This window comes from Lepisosteus platostomus, chromosome 22 (assembly GCF_059453375.1).
Source record: "Lepisosteus platostomus isolate fLepPlt1 chromosome 22, fLepPlt1.hap1, whole genome shotgun sequence".
In the NCBI taxonomy this organism is placed as follows: Eukaryota; Metazoa; Chordata; class Actinopteri; order Semionotiformes; family Lepisosteidae; genus Lepisosteus; species Lepisosteus platostomus.
Window position 1 is genome coordinate 14,384,757 of NC_142632.1, and position 21,651 is coordinate 14,406,407.

At 42.6% G+C, this 21,651-nt stretch overlaps 1 protein-coding gene across 3 annotated transcripts; it reads left to right on the top strand.

The window, feature by feature from the left end:
- Positions 1-683: 683 nt before the first annotated feature.
- On the top strand, positions 684-21,268 carry trpv1 (transient receptor potential cation channel, subfamily V, member 1). 3 transcript variants are annotated; one of them, XM_088616165.1, is made up of 16 exons: positions 684-1,042; positions 8,533-8,797; positions 9,226-9,395; positions 10,152-10,304; positions 10,623-10,760; positions 11,228-11,526; positions 12,082-12,258; positions 12,693-12,848; positions 13,040-13,135; positions 13,516-13,586; positions 14,040-14,205; positions 14,658-14,724; positions 15,658-16,019; positions 16,659-16,780; positions 17,966-18,084; positions 18,438-21,268. In XM_088616165.1, the coding sequence occupies exons 2-16, from the start codon at positions 8,550-8,552 to the stop codon at positions 18,542-18,544; spliced, it is 2,451 nt and encodes an 816-aa protein (XP_088472291.1). In that variant the 5' UTR covers positions 684-1,042; positions 8,533-8,549; the 3' UTR covers positions 18,545-21,268. The 3 variants fall into 3 exon arrangements, with proteins under 3 accessions (XP_088472291.1, XP_088472290.1, XP_088472292.1); XM_088616164.1 differs by having other exon boundaries at positions 684-1,040; positions 8,526-8,797; XM_088616166.1 differs by lacking the exon at positions 684-1,042 and adding an exon at positions 2,974-3,275.
- Positions 21,269-21,651: the final 383 nt, after the last annotated feature.

Below are 21,651 nucleotides of genomic sequence, written 5' to 3' on the forward strand. Positions count from 1 at the left end.
CCAGCAAGCAACAGGTGCAAGGTAGGAAATACCCTAGACGGGGCAGACAGACACAAACACAAACCCACATCAGGATCAATTTTCCCAGAAGCCGATTAATCTACCTGTACATCTTAAGACTGTAGGAGGAAACCAGAGCGAGCTGTTTTTTGAAGAAAAAAAAGCTGAAAACATAATATGTCTGTACTGATGGATTCCAAAACTGTTTTAGTTGTTTTTTCCTTTAAACAACACGTGAAAAAGGAGCTCCCACCCAATCAGGAGCAGGATGAGCGAATAACGGCATCACCCTTCATTTTTACACTCTTCCTCATTCGACAAAAGTCATTGACAGTTGGTAAGAGACGAGGGAGTCGAGAACTGATCCTTGAGGGACATTTGTTGTGATGCGTAGGGACTTTAAAAAGAACCTTTACCCATTTCTACGTGGGGAAAAAAAAGAGATGCTAAACTATTTGTGTCCTATGTAAAATGATAAGAGATGGCTTATAAAACAAGATAATTGCTCTGCTCTGCTTCCTCATTTGCTCCCTTGCAATTCTTCATTTAATCTTGAAAAGCAGAGATTGTGGCGTTATCATGGAAACAAATGAGACTGGAGATGTTCTTAAAAAATGTTATTTTTTTAATAACTCACTTCACCCTAAAAGGTACAAATCGTTCTCTTTCTTGCCTTTGACAATCACCAACTTCTGCAAATGTAAATCTGCCTGCTTCTGGAGATCACTGAGTCAGAGCAGAAAGTTAATGAACCACAGACAACCCAACTTTAGAAAATGCCATTTTTGCTCTCCGGTGACGTGAACATCTGTGCATGGCAGCTATCATCTTGAGTTTTCCGATGCCACATCCTGTTTCAGGCAGCTGGTGCAGCGGGGTTTTATTTTTGAAACCTGTACATGACAATACCAACCTCAATTAAAAAAAAAAACTATAGCCCTGAACAGCTCAGTGATCTGGAGGATAAAGAGTTTGAATCTCTGTGTGTGCAAGTACAAGATTCACGAAGTGTAAGCTTTGGTGCAGTATTGATGCAGCTTTGGTGAGTATTAATGAAAGAAAGATATGCCTTGACCCGTTGTGATTTTCAGAAGAGCAGCAGGTGTTGTGAGACAGTAAGGAGAGGTATGTCAATGAATTAGCCTTGAATGGCACAGTAGTTTAAGGGAAAAGTGGAATTAATTTGTGTTGACTTGACTTTCCAGTTTAAGAGAGTAAGCTTCTGAAAAGAACCATTCAGCACAGGTGCTAGAGAATATTGAGAATATTAAGTGCTATGAAATATTCTGGCAGTTTTCCTGTTGTTGGAACCACATGACCTGAAGTGTTAGAACAAAGGCATTTCTATGATACTGTTAGAATAATCATGCTTTGAAGTTGAAGTGCTGGAAACCGTCTGAATTCATGTTAGCTTATGGCATCTTTTGGAATTTCACTGAACATAGGATGGAGAACCAGGACAAATCCCTTCACCACACCCAACTAGTATTAAGGCAGTATTAAGTATTAAGTATTAAGGCAGGTAACCTGCAGTCCTTTCCCAGCGTTTTCCAAATCCTTTCTCTTTCACACCCCCCGGCAGCAGCATCCTGGCACATTCCACCTACTTGAATTTGTGGGGGGGAAATGCCTTATCCTGATGGCCAAACTGTTCTTCGCACTCATGTGTCTCTCAGATTGCTCACCCGACTAAACTACTTTTTGGTTTGGCTCAAGTTAAGTCACATTTATAGCACTAGCTATAGTTTCTTTGCTCTAAAGGAGCATTTTTCATAAATCCATACTGACAGAGCTGTAAGACATAGCCTTGGGCTCGATGACCATCATAAATGTGTATTTTAAGGATCATTGCATGGCAGCTTTGCACATTCTGTATGCACACGTTTATCTGCCTACATCAAAGACATGAAAGCTCTGAAAGGAAACCACTATCTGCTATAGCGTAATAATGGTCTGGTATTGAAAGCACTAAAAAGACTCATGACCCCAAGGGACTCCATCCCAGTCACTGGGTGGAAAGGATTTCCTGTAAAGACTCAAGGAAAAACATAGAAGAACTGCACCACAGAAGTCAAATCACACCACATCTACACCCCTTAAAAACAATTTATACACAGAAGATTCTAAATTAGAGGAGAGTGAATATATTGATTAAATTAAATTCAAATGGAAACTTTGTTTTTAAAGGGAGCTACTTGTAAAAAGAAACCAGAGGGTATCGGCTTCAACAATATGCATGTCTAGCTGGTTCCAGACTCTCACTACCCTCTGTATAACTGAAAAGTCTCTTGTTTTCACTCTTAAATTCTTTTCTCCCCATAGTGTTCTGTTGCATTATCTCATTTGTGTTTTACTGTTAATTTTGAACAAATCTGATGCTTTGACTTTGTCAGGGCCTTTGAGGATTTTGAATGCCTATATCTGGTCAATTCGTAATCTTGTCTGTTCAAGATTCATAAGGCTCAATTCCTTTAATCGATCAGTGCAGGATATTCACTTAAGCCCCAAAATGTAAAAGAGTGCTCTTCTCTGGTCTGATTCCAGAGAAGCAATATCATTTTTTGTAAAGAGATAATCACAATTGAACACAATGTCCTAAATGAGGTCTTACTCATACTATTTTTACATAACATCCATTGATTTCATTTCTACACTTGGCCATATAACCAAACTTTGCTTTTGTTCTGCTTCCACACATTGCCACAACAAAATAAAAATGATGAGTCAACATAATCTCCTACATTTTAATTTCAAAGAGGACTCTCCTATAGTTTATATGTAGGAACAAGTACAATATTATTTAAAAAATGAATGATTAGATATTTTTTTAAATCTGTCCCTCTGGTATGAGTTAGTACAAAAAATTGAGTGTCATTAGTAAGAAAATGGCTTTTTTACTCAGTGGCTTTAACAGAACCAACAGAAAGACGGAGAGGGACTTGTGATTACTGGTATGTGGGAAAGAGGAGCAGAACAACCTCAGACTAGATCCACACAAAAGAAGTATTATTGCTTGTTGTCAAAATAACTTTGTCACAACGTGTTTGCGACGCTAGTTCATAAACCACAGCAAATTTCTACCACTTCTTTAAACCCAGTCACATGCGTGACATAACACTGCCACAAAAAGGCAAAGCAGAAAAAGGTTTTGGGAAGATTTCTGGAGACATCATTGGAGGGCAAACAGAACGATATGATAGACGGCAGAATGGTTTCTGTTTACCAGGAGAGAAAGATTTAATTGTGACAGGCTATCAAAGACGATCCAGGTTTAGGTAAGCTTACACTTTTGCATGAATCTGATTAGCATATTGCGAGCACCTCTGCTGTTTTTATAGCCTTGAGAATTTGTATCTAAAGCTCTTAGGATTCTGGTAATTCATCTTAGGCAACTCATATGATCATTCTACAAAATATTTGTCTCTGTTAAGGTAACGTGAGGACCTTGAGTCTTTGATTGACACTGAAAGTTCTCAAAAACAAGTAGATTTGCTTTTTTTAATTAATATATGAATATCTACATTGTCTTGTGTCTTTTTCTAAAATGTTCTAGTGGCAGGAAAATATTTTAGAGTGACGTCTCACAAAAGAAGTCTAAAATCTACTGTAAGGACTGTGTGTCCTGAAACAACACACTGTTTCGGTCAATAGCTACTGTAAATTACATCTGGACTCCAAGAGCTATGTGCTTATAATTGGAGGCAAGAATATACATACAATTTTTGATACAGTGATTCATTTTGACCGAAAGACATTCAATAAGGACCAGGTTAGAAAAAACGGAGATCTTGGAAAACGTTAGAAAGAAAGGAGACAGACGCAGGGGCCATTCCAGGCGTGTGAAGAAATGCAGGAAAGAGCAGGAATCTGATACACAGAGAAACCAATCCAACAGGCTCAAAATGCGTAGGAGGGATCCAGACATCCAGCATAATGCACAGCATCTTCTCTATAATCGTCATCATGGAAGGAGAGCAGTATATTTCCCGATTATGCTGTGGTGACACAACCTTTATCTAGAGAATTGTTCTAACTGTACTAACATGTCAAGGATGGATGACGGAAATCTGGGAGGTGATTCTGGGGGGGGATGTGGAGAATGCAGAAATCTGTAACTGAATAGAAAGACGTGGAAAGTCAAGAACTGAAAACTGGGGGAAGGTATTGACCAAGTCTAATTTCGGACTCCTGTCTAGAGTAAGAGTCATCCTGAGAAGGGACAGAGACAGAAGGGTCAGTGCAATCGTGGTCAGTCGAGTTGAAGCAGGGATCTATGGAGAGACCTCTGATCCTTAAAATGGCTATGTACTGAATACGTGTCCTGCAGGTATCTTTTCACATCTATACTCAACAAAGCATGCCATTCATAGGCTCAAAGGCCAAAACGATCTCCTTCTGACTTGTGAAAATGTTTCAAGAAGACAACTATGAGTTTCCAGTCTGAGCTTCCCACTCAATTTTTCAGCTTGCGAAGATAAAACTCTTGAAGAAGTACTTTTAATCGGAAGGGGGAAAGCACATTGCTCAGATCCTGAAATTATAGTAGTCATGCCCAGGACTCCAGCAAAGTGCTCCAACATCCTCCAGGGACAACTAAGTTACCTCCTCCTCTCTCCCCCATTCAATTACAGTACATCAGTCTTTGCTTTCCAGGCTGACTATCTCCCGCATCCTGGTAATATGGTACAGTGCAGCAAAATGCACAGCATCTTCTCCATAATCGTCATAATGGGAGGGGAGTATTATATTTCCTGACTAAGCTGTGGTCACAACCTTTATTTAGAGAATTGTTCTAACTGTACTAACATTTCAAGGATGGATGGGCTTTAAAAAAAAGGTTTGGGACCACCACATATTTCTGGACACTGCATCAGGAGATGTAAGTAATGATTACTTGTGATATTAAACGCATGCCAAAAGTAATACAGAGCCTCCTACTTCTGCAACCAGATGCTTTTAGCTAACGAGACAGTGCTGCTTTGAAATGGCCATTTGTCTGGTGCTGAAAAGGCTCTTGTACCTTTCATGAAACATTCTGTCAAAGTCTGTAGTTTATCATCCTGACTAGTGCATGCTGGATTTAAGTGTACCTCTCTGGTATCAATCTTGTCTTTAATGGAGAATGTTGAAATGGGCCAATTCAAATAAATCAGATAACTTTTCTAGGAGTACAACACTGCAGGCAACATTTACTGTTAGATCTAAGGTGCAGGAGATAAAACTGAAATTTCAATACAACTAATTCATTTATTTTTCAATATAGCTGATGCTATACAACATTAATGATAGTCTTAGCATTAATATTTTATGTTACAAGTTGCATACAAAGCCATTAAAACATGACACATCTTTGCTGAATTGTTCAGGTATTTACAAATAAACAAAATGAAGCTTTTGCTACAAATACTTATTTTAGATTTTTATGCCAATGACTTGGTAATGGCATTGTCACATTGATCTTAATTTTGTAATAATTAAAATTGCATTTTAGAAGTGCTTTGAAAAACTCTCAAAGCCTTTTCACATTTATAGTGAATTACTTTTTCTATTCTCAATTAACTTTTTTCATTCATTTCTAGTTCTGATTTAGTTTACTTTCGTTCCCCATATTTAGCTCCCAGGGAGTTAAAGCAGTGCTGCGTTAAAAAATACTACTTCTTCTCTACTTCTACTCTACGTCTTCATACAGCACACAAACAGAATCCACAGCAGTAAACTAGGTTAAAATGTGGTGGGTTAAACAATTACATGTATGTCCCTACAGACTTCATAGTTAACATTATTATGGGTGCAGGCGTGGTTAGCAATACTGCTCATGGGGTTTTTTTTTTTGCCTCCTTTGAAGAGAAAACCAGCAGAGGCTTTAATGTGGTTATAGATACAAAGCAACACTAATGGTAGTCTCACAGAAGGCTTGCAATGTGACTCTTGTGTATCACACAGCCCCCTAGTATCAAAGGGAATTCACACACTATGGGAAATGATATGAAACAAATTATATAGAAAGTGAACAAATTAGGAACCCAAATGCCTTGCATGTACAAATATGGCCAATGTGGAACTGTAGGAGGTTTCGTTTGTGTTTGGCCCCATTTAAGGAGAAGTGTCTTTTATTAATAGTAATTGCTGACATATGTAAAATTCACCTTGTCGACTGCATAGTACAAGTCTGGTCTAATGAAAGTGCACTGAATTGTTGGTTGTTTCATCTCTTATCACAGGTTGAAATATCTCTTCCAGAAGGTGTTGCCATTGCTAAATCTCATTACACCACAAGAGATAACATTCCAGCAAAATCTTAGCATTAATAATTTAGAATAATTTCAAACAATAGTTTACAGTCTATATACCACCAATTTCACTCATTCTATTGTCTCCTTGCAGCTGAAATGCCAGAAGATTTTTGTTATCTTTCCTGGAGGCAATTGGATAAATCTTTCACGCTCTAAAATAAGCAACAGTCGATCACACAGATAGGATAGGATTCCCACAGCCCTCAGTCAAATTAAAATCTTAGTTTTTTGGTGTCTTATCTTTAAATGCCACTACACAACATCCCCCTCAGCTCTCTTGGTATCCTTATCAGGTTAAAATAAGAGAATTAACTTTATTCTCATTTGGCTTGATGATGTAAGAACACTGCCATGAAAACCAGAAGTATAGCCGGTCAAGTCATAGGATGCCCTTCAGCGACTTCCCTCTTGCCCCAACACCATGTGATGATCTCAGCTGGCAGAATGGCACACTTTCAGGTTTCCTTCTGAGTCATGTGCAGCCCCTTGTTGTTTTGCGTTCCTTCACAACTGTGAACTAATCAAACACTGGCAGCACGCACGCAGTACTGTACCATTATCACAGAACCCCAGCCCCTGGTGTCAGCTGGAAAATCCACAGTGATTCACGGCAGGGGTTGTCCTGTCCTTTAACAAAGCCACTTCACATCCCACAAATCCCCACTGCCTCTAAATGTTCGGTCTGTCTCTTGGGATGAAACATTTCTACATATTTGAAGACGTTCAAGTACAGTAGGGAGCTGCGTCAGCATGCGTAGGCTGCAAAAGAAAAGGAAAAGGTTTATTCCACGCCAAAAGGAAAGGAAAAGAAATACAATATTTTGGCCGTGGAGCCTTCTTCACACACCTGAAGAAGGTTCCACAGCCGAAATGTTGTGTTTCTTTCTTTACCTTTCAGCGTAGAATAAACCTTTACCTGTTCCTTTAAAATATTTGTTCCTAGAGAAGCTATTTAGTTCCCAGGGACTTTAAATGGAATATATATAGATATGGAATTCTAACATAAACAAAGTATTTATTACACACTGATAAAGCCACATATATCTTGCCCTCTAAGTAAATCTTGGACAAAGACAAGTTTCCCAGCCTGTTCCATTCTCAACCTGTGGTTCTGTTATTGAGATGTTTACTTACAAAGATGGCATGATGTCACTGTTGCACAAAGATCATTGATGGGATAATTCAGAAACTGCAAACACAATAAATAGGTTTACAATGATTCAGAGCACTGACAGATAATGACTGATGTATTACAGATATCCCTGGTAATTCCATTCACATGCTGATGAGATTATTGTAAGGTTTTATGGATTTTAGAAACAATGAATACAGTTGTGGAGGTTATAGTGATTTGAAAATATGGAGATGACTGTAGGATGCAGGAGTTATCAGAAACGTCGTAAATAGCAGCTTTGTTGGAATGTTGCATAAAGTATCACAAGACTAAATGTTTCAGTGTTTCATTTAACCAGACGTGGAGGTTAAATGTCTCGGAGCATAATCTGTTAAGGGAGCATTTTAGCAGAACAATGTGTCATGTCATTATCTACCACTATATACAAATGGTTATCTGGGCAGAGCTCCTCTACAGCTGTGGTTTGTTCTGATGGCTGGTACCAGGTTCCATTTTTTGTTTATTTTGGGTTGTTGTCATGCAATAAACACACTTAGTCATGTTCTATATTAATTAAGAATGTAATTCTAAAGCTTAGAGACATACAGCATTCATCCATCCAATTTCAGTTACTGCTTCGTTCAATACAGCCAGGGACTAAAACAGCAGACAACAGGCACAAGGCAGGACACACCCTGGATGGGATTCCAGTCCATCATGTGCAAACTTCACCTAGAAGGTACCATAATCCAGAATTGAATCTAAGTCCCAGGAACTTTGTTATTTTGAAGCAGTGGTACTAACAGCTATGCATTAATGCTGTGTACACACGCAGCATTCAGTTAATTAATATTTGCTTATACTGTATATCGCAAACAAAAGAGCACTTGTCTTGTTAAATTTAAAAGACACCAGTCCACCCTCACACAGCTCAGTTAAAGCAAAGCATAGCATAGAGAAAACCAAGTGGAAAAGTAGAAAATGTTTATTTTACTTTGCCTAATCTTTTCTGTTTATTGCTTTGGTGTGGATCAGCACAGAAACCTGATTTTAGCACAATCAAGACAGCAGTGCTGTGCACAGACTTGTGGGTAACGGATATCATCCTTCAAACCCCCTGCCTAGAGTTCTGAAGGGCAACCATGAGCAGGTTCTGCACCCCGGAGGAGGACAAGTCAGAATCCACAGAGGAGACCATACTTAGTCTGGAAACCGACGACACCCAGAGCGAAGATGGACGCTCACAGACTTCCAAAGGCAAGAAGGGTCTGCTGTCCTCTGCTTTCGGCATCATTGGGTCAGCGGAGAACAGAGTGCCCATGGACACAGGCTACCAAGAAGACATCACAGAGCCAAAGCCCAAAGTCAAATTCAACTTAAATTTTGACAAGTAAGTTGTTTCATACATTCTTGGGTGTTCAGCTGTTGCTGTATTAGTAATCACAGACTGTTTGATTCAATTTTCCACCAGCTGCCATAGTGAAGACAGAGTTCTGAGAGAAATGGACACAGTCAAACAGGCAACGTGCTGGTAGTGATACAGCGTTACCTTGTCAAATAAATTGTTCAATTGTAGATGCCTTGCATGTTTTTAGTAGAACTGATTTCTCCCTTTTCACAATGACAGACATTCCTGATTGAATCACAGGACTTATGTACAAGAGTGCTGGGCTGTAGGCCTACCAGCCCCTTTCTGACGGTTTACTTGTGTTCCTGGGAGCGGGGATCCACTGTCCCTTGGTTGTTGGGCGGAAGCAGCTCCAGTACGCTCTGCTGAAGCAGTGAGCGGCCTGTGGCTTTCTTGTCTTGGACCTGAAGGAAGGTACGCGGAGAGGCCGAGGGAGAGGGCAAGAGGCAGACCCCGGCCGGGAAATTTGACATGAAAAAGCTGTTTGAGGCCGTGGCCAGCGGAGAAGTCAAGCAGTTGGATGGTTTAGAAGAGTACCTGCGCCAGACCATGAAACGTCTCACAAATTCAGAGTTTAAAGGTAAGAGTGGGGATGTGAGATTCACGCCACACTACACACTTCTAAGTCCTTTCTTGAGAGGGTCAAGCCCTGATATATTGAGCTGGAATAAAGTCAAGGAAGCCTCTGATGGGTCTTGATTATAGCTGAATTCAGTGCTCATGAGTCATGCTGGGACAGATTGAGGTAGCTAGATTACACCACAGAGATCCTGCTGGAGTAATCTTAAAGTACCCTTGGAAGCCATAATTTCCTGATGCGTTATATACCAACCAATCAATATTCCTTGTGGCTTTTTTGGAAAGGTGCCTTTTTTATTATATGAGAATCTGCCCAAGTTTCAGCAATAATTGCAAAGAGACCCGTTAGGCAAATCTGTCAGGCTCAGAGAAACAAACTGACACTAAATGAATGGAGTGAACATCCCTAATGGATCTCACTTTTCACCGATGTTTGACACCAGGCTAATGTATTGGTTGGTATGTTAACATATATTTCATTAAAGATGCTTGGAAGCAGAGAGAAATAAAATAGACCTACTAACATGAACGCAAACAACCTATTATCCGAGATCTAGCCTTTTGTACCGCACTTCATAGTTGTTTAACCTTATACAAAGGTTATAAAGGTAAGCTTCTGTAACCTTCATTTACTAAAATTTTCCATGCACTTAGATTCCATCTGGAGATTCGAGTCAAGAGCAACTGATCTGAAATGACTCACCTGTCGCGGGTGCTTCATTGCAGTTTTTTTTTTCTTCTGCTCAATGCCTTTCAGACCCATCCAATGGTAAAACCGCCTTACTGAAAGGTCTCCTGAACCTGAAAGACGGACATAACGACACCATTATGGTGCTTCTTAACATTGCGGAAAAAACAGGCAACTTAGAGGATTTCATTAACGCAGCATATACAGATAGTTATTACAAAGGTAAGATAAACTCTTCTTTTTTTTCTCGCAGGAGATGTACAAGAGATGTACAGTGACTTACAAAAGTAATCAACCCCCCCCCCCATTCAGCGGCCTCCCATTTTGTAGAATTAAAAATGACGTGCACCCATCTTTATCAAGTGAAGGTTTTAGCTTGAAACGGCAGTGTTCAAAGTTGTACTCTTTCTGTGGGAATAAATAGAATTTGTTGATTGCTTTAACTGTGGGGATTGGTAAGAGAATTCTCAATTTAGTGGGGAATATCGTGCTGACAGTGTATTGAGTCATACGTGTGTGTGTGTGTCTGTGCACTCACAGGTCAGTCCGCCCTTCACATCGCCATCGAGAGGAGAAGCATGCACTTTGTCAAATGTCTCATACAAAAGGGAGCAAACGTGCACGCCAGGGCCTGTGGGAAATTCTTCCAGCTCAACAGAGGGTCTGGCTTCTATTTTGGTAAGCGGTATTAACACAGCAGGCGGAGGCTGTCAAAACCGAGCCCCTTCGCCTTTTATTCCAGCCCTCAGCTGTAGTCATTAGTAGAACGGAGAGCCTGATCTGTCGCTACCGTTACTTTTATACTTCCTACTGTAAAGAAATGCTCAAAAAGCTTGGCTGTCTGGGGACCACCAATGCATTTTCAACCAAAAGAGGGAAGATTTTGTCTTTACCTTAATTCCTGTGCTAAATTTCTCCCTGTATTTAATTGTCTGACCCCTGTATATTTATTAGTATGTATTCTATTGCTTATTTTTCCTTCTGCATGTAAATGTACAGTATTTGTTATATAATGTATGAGGGATTGGGACCTGTTTTAGTGAGCGCCTGTATGGTGCTGTGATTCAGTCAGTACAGAGGGTTTCGGTTCAGGTGTCACAGTTAAGAAGTGAACCCCCATTAACCCCTCTGTGAATGTGGCCCAGGGGAGCTGCCCCTGTCCCTGGCAGCCTGCACCAACCAGCTGGAGGTAGTGGCGTTCCTCATGGAGAACCCCTACCAGAGTGTGAAAGTCACGGAGAGCGACTCCATGGGCAACATGGTCCTGCACGCCCTGGTGGTGGTGGCCGACGACACGCCCGAGAGCACCAGGTTCGTCACCAAGATGTACGACGAGATCCTGATGAGGGCGGCCAAGCTGCACCCCAAGGTCAAACTGGAGGACGTCACCAATAACCAGGGACTGACCCCGCTGAAGCTGGCAGCCAGGACTGGCAAACTCGGAGTAGGTTCTCTGCGATGCAAAGTTCATGCACAGTAGCTGCTGCTGTTGCACTATGCTGCTGCCAACCTGCATTATATCGCATTACCTCTTTCAGTGCATTTACTGCACACACCTCTGACATATCACGTGTCTGTGATCTGTAATGCTTTCCTGGTAAATGTACTGTCCTGGGCCACTTGGGTGGAGTGGTGGCTCTGTGGCTAAGGATCTGTGCCTGTGGCTGGGAGGTTGCCGGTTCAAATCCCGCAGCCGGTAGAGGAATCCTACTCCGTTGGGGCCCTGAGCAAGGCCCTTAACCCCAACTGCTCCAGGGGCGCTGTACAATGGCTGACCCTGCGCTCTGACCCCAAGCTTCTCTCCCTGTCTGTGTGTCTCATGGAGAGCAAGCTGGGGTATGCAAAAAGACGAATTCCTAATGCAAGAAATTCTATAGGGCTAATAAAGCGATGTTATGTTATGTTGTAAGTGTCTGCAGAGACTGTGACTCGGTGTGACACTGCAGGTGTAGCCCAGCAGAGCCCTAACTCAGTGTCGCCTCCACTTCTGCTCTTCCAGCTGTTCAAACACATAGTGCGGCGGGAGATCAAGGACAGCGAGTGCAGGCATCTCTCTCGGAAGTTCACAGAGTGGGCGTACGGGCCGGTGCATTCTTCCCTCTACGACCTGGCGTCCCTGGACTCCTACGAGCCGAACTCGGTGCTGGAGATCATCGTCTACGGCAGCGAGATCCCAGTAAGTCGGCACAACGAGACCCCTCAAGATCAAAATAATACATTTCCGAATCCTGGACGCGGGCCTTACAGGCCTATTTTTCTGAATGTGGCCAGTCTTGAAATGTGCATCATGTCAAAGTCCATCCCTGTGTAGGGAAATTCTAATACCTGTGTACTGATGAGGACGCTCTCTCGGGGTGGAGTGGAGATCATGGATGAGTTAAAGGATGGACACGGTTGCCCATTTTGATCGCACAAAAGCTAATTGGGAATCAACATGCAGACTGGGTAATGCCAAGGGTACAATAGTGAGACAGAGAACCTTTTACAGGTGCAGCCCAGAAAGAATTACGACAATGGCGAAATATGTGATACAGTTCTACACTAGTCTCTTGCAATTTAACTGACGTGCTTGTATAATCAACGTCCCTGTTGGCTTTTTCTTTCTTGCAGAACCGCCATGAGCTGCTACAAGTTGAGCCTCTCAATAAGCTGCTCCAGGAGAAGTGGGACAGATTTGCAAGCAAGATATTTTTCTTCAATTTCTTCGTCTACGTGATCTACTTGTCCATTTTTACCACCGTCGCCTACTTCAGACTTGAAGGAAAGGTGCGATCTCTTTTTCTTAGAAAAGTGCAAATCGAAAGAGCAAAAATTTGAATGCATGGAGTGCATGGAGTTGCAAGATTTCTTAATTGAACTGCTTAATACCTTTAAACAGTCATCGACACTGATTATAAAAAGCTTTTTTGTGTCTGAAGGTTTTTCCTGAATTAATCCGTATTTTCTTGGAAATGCAGCCACCCTTCCCACTGGAACATTCAACTAAAGGATACCTCCGCCTGACTGGGCAGCTCATCAGTGTTTCAGGAGCAATTTACTTCTTCTATAACGGGGTATGTATCCCGGTCTGCTTCCCTGACCATGCCTGATTTCTAATTCCCTTAAATCTCTTGTCATCAAAATATGATTCCACTCAAATCCCTGAACGTTTTGGAAAATCTTACTTAAAACAACTTAAACTAAGTAATACTGACATTTTTGCTGATGTGCAATGTTAATTTTAAGAGACTTTGATAAGGGGCAAAAAAAAACCTGTCCGATTCTGTCCCTTTGCTAGGACCAAGACTTATGCCCAAGAGCAGAAGCAATGCTGTTGAATACATTTGTGTTCCTAAAAAGAAAAGCAAGTTATTATGGATGTAATGAAAGATGAGAAGACTTATTCTATCCTTCACTTTAGATACATCCTAATGAACCTGTCTCCCATTTTCAGATTGTGGACTTTAAACGAAAGCGACCAAAACTAGAGTCTCTGCTGATAGATGGATACTGCGAAATCCTTTTGTAAGTTCCCCCTGACGTGCCTTTGTGTTTTTTTTCTGATTAGCACTAAGTCGGGGGTCTCTAGGGGTCCAGTCAGTCCAGGGGTCTCCAGCCCTGGTCCTGGGGAGCCCCAGTCCAGTCAGCCCAGAGTACTGACTTCTTGAGTACTTAGATTTCAAATCACTTTCATTGATCACATTGAAATCGGTCCATAGCTTTAGAAATTGGTGCTGGAGATTGGTGACTGGGAGCTCTCCAGGAGCAAGGCTGGACCTTTTCGGTAAGAACAGCTGGCGATCTGAAAAATAAAGATATATAATTTGTCAATGTAAGCACATTCTTTTCTTTATTTTAAAGTAACCGAGTCAACGAACCCAGCCCCAGATGAGGTATTAAGAGATGTGGGGTACATGAGACAAGACGTTTGTCCTTAGTTCCTACAGAATGGCACTAATGCGTCTCCTGTGTCCTCAGCTTTCTCCAGGCTGTCTTCTTCCTGACGTCCTCGGTGTTGTACACCTGTGGCAGGCAGGAGTATGTGGCCTTCCTGGTGATCTCTCTGGCCCTCGGTTGGGTCAATCTGCTCTACTTCTCCAGAGGATTCCAACACCTGGGCATCTACAGCGTCATGATACAGAAGGTCCGGTGAAAAGAAACAACTATATACATTAATCACATCTTTTTATGACACAAAAGACACACAGTATCTGGGCAGAGAGACTCGAGAGGTCGCTAGGAATTCTAGGTGTTAGATGAAAGCCTTAGCAACTGTTTCCAAAGTGCCTTTTTTTAAACCAGAGAGGAGGTCATCAAAAACCTCGACCAGCAGGTGGGGCTCGACCTCAGAGACTTTGAGATCGGTCTCGTTTGAGCAAAGTGGTGACCCCTGTCCCAGCATAGCAAGGACAAACGAGAGGAGGGAGCAACACGCTTTCAAAGGACTCCTGAGACTGTGTAGACGTGAGACTGCTGTCTTCGTGCCCCTCGGCAGCCTGTACTTGAGATACAACAATCAATAACAAGAAATTGAACATCCATGTACTGGATATATATTAAAATGTACTTCAGCGGCTTTTTTTCTTTCCTATATAGATGATACTGGGAGACATTTTACGCTTCCTCTTCGTCTACATCGTCTTCCTCTTCGGGTTTTCTGCAGGTACTGGTCTTCCTCTTGGCATAGCCTGCCCGACCTTCAGGGGCCAGGCATTTATAATCAATTCCCGATAGATGCCCCACTTCCAGTCGCCCCCAGTTAATACAGGTCTTGCCTTAATAGCATTAGTGCCACTCCTTATGGGCTCATAGGATTATTGGGAAAGGCTACATGGGCTTTTATGATGCTTGTCTGGGAGATAGTGGCTTATCCCGTCAAGGTGCTGCTTGTTACTACAGTATACAATCTGCTCAGATTTCCTTCTGTTTTTCCACAGGCCAGTAAGTTGTTGGCTGTTCACCCACCAGACGACCCTAACTTTGATATAGTCAGAGCCCTCACTCTTAGGGCTTTATTCTAAGGACCTGATTCCAAAGCCATTTAAGTGTTCAGTAATGGGTAAAGGGTACACAGTTTATGTAAGTTATACAAGAGGTTTGAACAGGGAGCTATGTCAATGTGTGTTTGCAGCAAGGGTATAAGCAGAGGTTAATCCAAAGCTGAAAAATTAAAAAAAACAGTCGGAGTTTTATTCAGTTGTCTTCTTTCTACTTTTCAGCTTGCAATTAATTCTTACTTGTTGCTATATGCGTTACGTGACCTTATAGCCAATGCTTTTAAATTTCGTCACTGAAATCTTTATCCTAACAGACATGTGTATCTGAAGCAAAGATCATGAAACTTTTTTTTTTTTAAATGCAGGAACACATGTATTTAAGCAAAAAAAAAAAGATAGTTGCGGTTATTTCAACTTTCCCCCCGTAATCCGCACGTAATCAGTGCAAAACCAGAAAAGAAACGGTTAGAAACCGTTAAAAGATGCCGGTTGTAATTTTCGATAGAAGAGTTTGTGATTGAGAAATGAGGCAGGCTGGTTTCCATGGCGGTGTTTAGATAGACCCACGACGGTCCTGACTTGCGGCATTTTACCGGCAGCCATAGTGACGCTGTTAGAGGAGCAGCCTGCGCCTCCGCTCAGCGGCAACGGGACAGCGCCGAACGGTACCGGCACCGGCACCGGCACGGAACCCAACCCCACACCCGGGAACCCCGCGGACGACTGCAAGAAGCAGTCCTACAACAACTTCTACTACACCACGCTGGAGCTCTTCAAGTTCACCATCGGCATGGGCGACCTGGAGTTCACCGAGCAGTACAGGTTCAAGAAGGTCTTCTACTTCCTGCTCATCTCCTACATCATCCTGACCTACATCCTGCTGCTCAACATGCTCATCGCGCTGATGAGCGAGACGGTGGAGCGGATCTCCCGAGACAGCAAGAGCATCTGGAAGCTGCAGGTAACGAGCCGGCCACATCTCTCTTTGAGAAGCAGGCTGACGTGTGCTTTAGCTGCATGCAAATGTCGCTTGAAAACGAGCCGCTTAATAATAATAACAACGACAACAATAATTCCTTACACTTATATAGAGCTTTTCCACTCAAAGCACACACGTCTGCCCTCAAGATGAGGAGATAAGGCAATGTTTTAAGAAAACAGGTAAAAAAAATATGAACTTGCAGCAAGACGATTAATCGTGCACTTTCCACAGTTTAAGTAAGGCTCTTTGCTTGAGAGTCCTCATTCCAGCAAGATCAAATCACCAGGCAGCACTTCCCTCTGCAAAGATTAGTGGGAGTCTGGAACAAGCTACCCACCCCTACTCTAGAAGCCAGTACCCTGTTTTCTTTAAGAAACTTTGTCAGGAAGCTTGAGAAGATCCTTGGATCTCTTAGCTGCTAGCTCCCCAGAGGGATAGGTGCACCAAAGGGCCTCCTCTCGTTTGTAAGCTTTCTCATGCACAGTGTGCACAGATATTGGCCCTGTAATGGCCCTGCTGTACCAAGACAGTTAGAGTGCTATGATGGTGAACCTGGCGGCTGTGTGGTGGCGAAGCGCTCGGGCCCCAGGTGATGCAGCGCGGTGCTGTTGTCCTCAGCGGGCCATCACCATCCTGGACCTGGAGAAGAGCCTGCCCTCCTGCCTGAGGGCCAAGCTGCGCTCTGGGGTGCCGAGGGAGCTGGGCCGCAGCCCCGGGGACGACTGCCGCAGATGTTTCAGGTAAACGCCTCCGCGTCTCCGAAACCAGCAACTGGCACTCGGGAGCCGTCCCCTCCAGGAGAGCGCGGCCCGTTCCAAAAAACACACGGGGAGGGGGGATAATCCGTCAAGAGAACAGCAACCAGATACACTGATTCATGAGGTTTAGGGAAATGTCCCACACTGGAAGTCAGAAGAAAATGCACCTTTTGAACAGAAAAGACTACCAAGGGAAGTACTTTTCCAAATTCTGAAGTATTTAAAATTCCGAAAAGCTTTGACAAAGTCAACCCAGGGGACAGTTTTCAAAACCTCGAGTGAAACATAAACCAGTAGACACCAGGAGAGACTTAAGGGGAACTGTGTTTAAAACTGAAAACAGGAGGCCCTTCTTTACACAAAGGGTGCTGGGAGAATGGAACAAGCTGCCCAGCTATGTTGTTCAATTAGCTACGAGCTTCCAAATGGCCTAGGTAGGCCTCATGGGCCCCTCTTGTTTGAAATCTTTTTATGTTATTAACACCACCACCAATAGGGACAGATGGACAGGTCTTGGGGTGGAGAAGTGGCTCTGTGGCTTAGGATCTGTGCCTGTGGCTGGAGTGTTGCCAGTTCAAATCCTGCACCTGGCAAGAGGAATCCTACTCTGTTGGGCCCCTGAGCAAGGCCCTTAACCCCAGCTGCTCCAGGGGTATGCAAGCAAGGAAAATGCCATTCCAGTCATGAATGCCGTAAGTGTGCAGTAATGGACAGAGAATCTAGAGGAACATGAGAGCGAATGGGAGGTGCACCTTCAGTGAACGTGAGTTGCAGTTTCTCAAGAACTGGGATAATCAAGGACTAAGGGAGTTCTCTCATGACTAATGAAGCTATGATGTTTTTTGAAGCCTTACATGAAAAACGTGCTGCATCTTTTAAAAGATAATGCGAATGTTTGGCAAACTCTCTCCTAGAAGTGCTTTAGATCTATAGTCCACTTACTGCATTTGTTGACTGCCATTCTCAAGTCAACATGTGTGGATTTGAGAAGTGGTTTGTTTCATGTTTCTGTCTGCTGCCTTAATGGTTTTAGAAAGGGGAAAAGCTGCCAGCCTTTTTGAAATGTGTGTTTGATTCTATGTAAAATATTTTGGGCTGATCTCTGGGCTAGAAAGTGTCAGAATTTATTAATGCCCAATGGGAACCTGTCGTCTATTCAAATGCCAGGGTGGAAGAAGTCAACTGGAATACGTGGAATTTAAACCTGGGCATCATTAATGAGGATCCAGGGAACGAGCCTCAGGAGATCAGCACTATTACTCCTGCAGAAGCCGGGCCTCGTAGAGGTACAATGCACTTTCCCGAGCAACAGCATGTGTTTCTATAGTGCCTTACATCACACTGCCAGAGCAGGAGAAAAAAAAGCAATGCAAATAATAAAACATGAAAAGCAAAAAAGTGAAAATGATAGCTACATGAAAATCATTACATATACTGTACATATCTATAGGCTAGATTGAAGTGCAGCAAATAGCCAGCTCACATTATGGGTAGTATCTCTAAGACAACAAGAGAGATGCACTCTGAGTCTCTTTTGTTAATGCACTTGTCTAAAAACAGTGAAAATGACCAGCTGTCTGCCAGCAGCTGTTCTTTCGCCATGACCTGCTGTCTGATGTGAAGCCCCTTGTCATTCCAGCACGCAGCTGGAGGAACATTGTTCCCATCCTGCGGGACTTCAATCAGGCAAGGACGCAGCCCCCCCAGGAGGAAGAGATGAGGCCGATATCCAGCAGCCCTCACTGAGGACAGGCCACCGGGGCGATACCCACAGACAGCGGTGCCACTCGTCTCCCACTCCACGCCTGCAAACGAATTCTGCGTGCGCTCAAAGATCAGTACCCAGCTTGAGACATGCACACCTGAGTGACTTCAGTTTACTATCACAGTGTTAATTAATGGCTCCTTTATACCTCAGGGGCTATATCTAATTGCTATGTTAAAGAGTGGATTAGTACTTTTTGAATTGCCAATATCTACACTACCTTACCCTCTTACCAGAAGGGTTGGGTGTAAAGGCCTTCTCTATTGAACAGATAAATAGGGTTGGGGCAGACTACTCAAAACCTAACCAAATCTTTACCCAATTTACTCATTATCCTAATACAAATGTTAGCACAGTTTAAATACATGTTAAATTGATAATCGATAAAGAAATACTACAGTAAATCTAGGACTTTACCCTGAAAAAAAGTGAAGATAGTTTGAAGGATGAAGACTAGGGCACAGGGTCATCATCAGCCAACGTTTCAAGTGGAGAAGCAGACAGACTTGGGACGGAAAGCAGTAATATCAGAAGTGGATATCCGTGGTACCTTGTCCTGCGACTCTTTTGATCTTTTGGCCAGACATCTTCCCCTTTTTAACCCTGCGCGTATAATTCAACTCGCGTGTCGGAAACTCGCGTAAAAGCAGAGAATTTACAAATAAGTGTTTATACTGCATCGCATTATAATTTCAAGCCCATATTGTTTAACGCGCTTGGGGAAAAAAAAGTCGGGATGTGGGAGAAGGAAAAAGAAAAAGGAGCTCAATTATTAAGGCAAAAACGCGGGCAAGTGTTTACTGTAATTTTGATGCTCTGCATGTAATTGAAAGTGTGATTTGTAACGTGCAATACCCTCCTATTTATCAATATTATGTTGTATTTCTGTTTTCTTGGCTTTTCGTAATGACAATATATTGTAAGATAGTTACTTTGGATTTTAGATGTTTTAATACAAATATATATTTGACAGAGGCTACGGAGGTTTAATATCACGGATACTGTACAAACGGAGTAATCGTAGGATGATCCCAGACAGGTTGCATAGCGCTGACGAACCTTACAACCAAATGCGACACGATGGATTTTGAAATCATTCGTTAGCACCTGAAAGCACAACATGAAAACGAGAATTGTTTGATTATATGAATGCACTGTAGGTTCGGACTATTCTCTGTCATAGTGGAGACGCATCACTCCTGCGCGATTCAACGGTTCTGAGTCAACTCTACCACTTCACTGCTCTGGATATGAGTCGAAACAATGCATATGGCTCCACCTGGCGGCGCACACCAGGAACTGCATCAGTCTTCAAACGGGTGGAAACGAAACGCCTATCCTCTCCGAGAGGGACAAGCTGGGTAAATCTGTTTTAAGCCGTTACACCGCTGGATACTCGAGGGTCTTAAGTCTATTTAATAGATATGTCATAGAGAAACCTCGCTCCCTATTAATATTTTCGTGCTATATTTTGGCTTTAAAAAGAGTAAAGATCTACAAAATAACCGTTAGCAAGAGGAACTCTTTTCTGACTGCCACCTGGTGCCTGAACGGGTCTATTACAACACTAATGCACAGACCATTCCGGCACTACATCTTCAGGACGGAGAGACCCGTATCTCCCACAAACCGTGGGGAACTACATTCTGAAACACATCAGCACATAAGGCTACTTAGGTCACTGAAGCTCCAACCAAATACCCCAACAATCAGCCCTCTTTCGCCGAGGTCTCCCGATAGTCATGGGGACCATGTTCTTAGGGAAGCAGTCCTGTCCGGCACTGGCTGAAAGGAGGGAGGGTGGGCGTCTGTATTCCTTTCAGAAAGAAAGAAGGGCACAGACCACCCAGCCGGGCAAGGTATCAATTAGACGTGTCAGAAAAATACTGTCCCCCTCCCACCGAAAAAAAGATACAAGACCTGATCCTGCTAGCTTCTCCCTTGCTTTTGCCCTGCATCGTAGTTCAGATGCCTCACTTCCTCAGCACATTAAAGCCTAAATAAAACTTAAGAAAGCAGTGTAATTGGTATCTATATTTAACAAGTGCTTAGTCAACAGCTTCTGGGACATCGGCTCAGATAAAAGCCAATATCCCTGCCCAAATCTTCTGCAGTCAGATGAATGGGCTTGAAAGGAATCTTATTAAAAATGATCCAATGAGATAATTTTGTCTAAGCGTGGAGACTGAATAGATGCCATTTTCTCAAGGTCAATTTTCTTCTCCGATTCTGCCAAATGAAACAATCTAGTTAAAATGAGACAAAAAAAAGCAGCTCTTAAAAAGACTTTGCCTGCCTTTAAAAGTCAATTAGCAACAACAGGGCTGGGGGATGCGACGTTATTTTATAATTGAACTCTTCCATTCTTCTGCGAAATGTCTCCTCAGTGTATTGTGCTTTGATATGCAATAATGCAAAATTTAATGTAAATGGTGGGAGAAGGTACACTAATACCAGGGTACAGATGAATGGAACACCTAATTCAACTTGTTCAAAGACTGGCAGTAACCAGAGAACATTTAGATAATCTGTCTGAGGGCTTTGTGCTAGAACACTTTGTAAGAATGTCAACTAAGCATTTCTATTATTTATGGCATTTCAACTTTAATGATTTGCTGGATCAGTAATTTCACCCCATTATAGATTCTGCTTCAACATGTGAATGCCGTGAGCCCTGTAAATAAAAAAAAAACAGCTAAAACTCACAGCATCTCTGGCAGAATTCAGTAGTTTGTGGAAATTTACATCCATCACATGCTGTCAAACATTGTTTCGCACTGTATTTGCACAGAGCTGGTTGTCAAGCTAATATGATAGTTGAGCTCCTGCACTGGGTGAACATCTGGCCACCGCCTATGTATTTTCTGAAAAACCTTACTCCCCCTCTCCTCCTCATATCTCAAAGGCTTTGAGGGATTGGTGGTGGTTGGCTGATTAGGCTTCTATTTTCATGTTTCTGCTTAAGAGTTCAGTGTACAGCGATCACATTAAAAGCAAACATACCACCACTGTCAAAAACACTCCATCACGCAGCTTCGACTTTTTTTTTACCCCAAGCCGACAGCATTTGCTCTAGTTAAAGGGTTTT

Excerpts from the sequence above, each read along its gene's own strand:
- trpv1 (XM_088616165.1), top strand. The coding sequence starts at position 8,550 with ATGAGCAGGTTCTGCACCCCGGAGGAGGACAAGTCAGAATCCACAGAG. Across the intron at positions 8,798-9,225 it reads TTCAACTTAAATTTTGACAA|GAAGGTACGCGGAGAGGCCG; the intron begins GTAAGTTGTTTC and ends TTGGACCTGAAG. Across the intron at positions 13,136-13,515 it reads TTTACTTCTTCTATAACGGG|ATTGTGGACTTTAAACGAAA; the intron begins GTATGTATCCCG and ends TCCCATTTTCAG.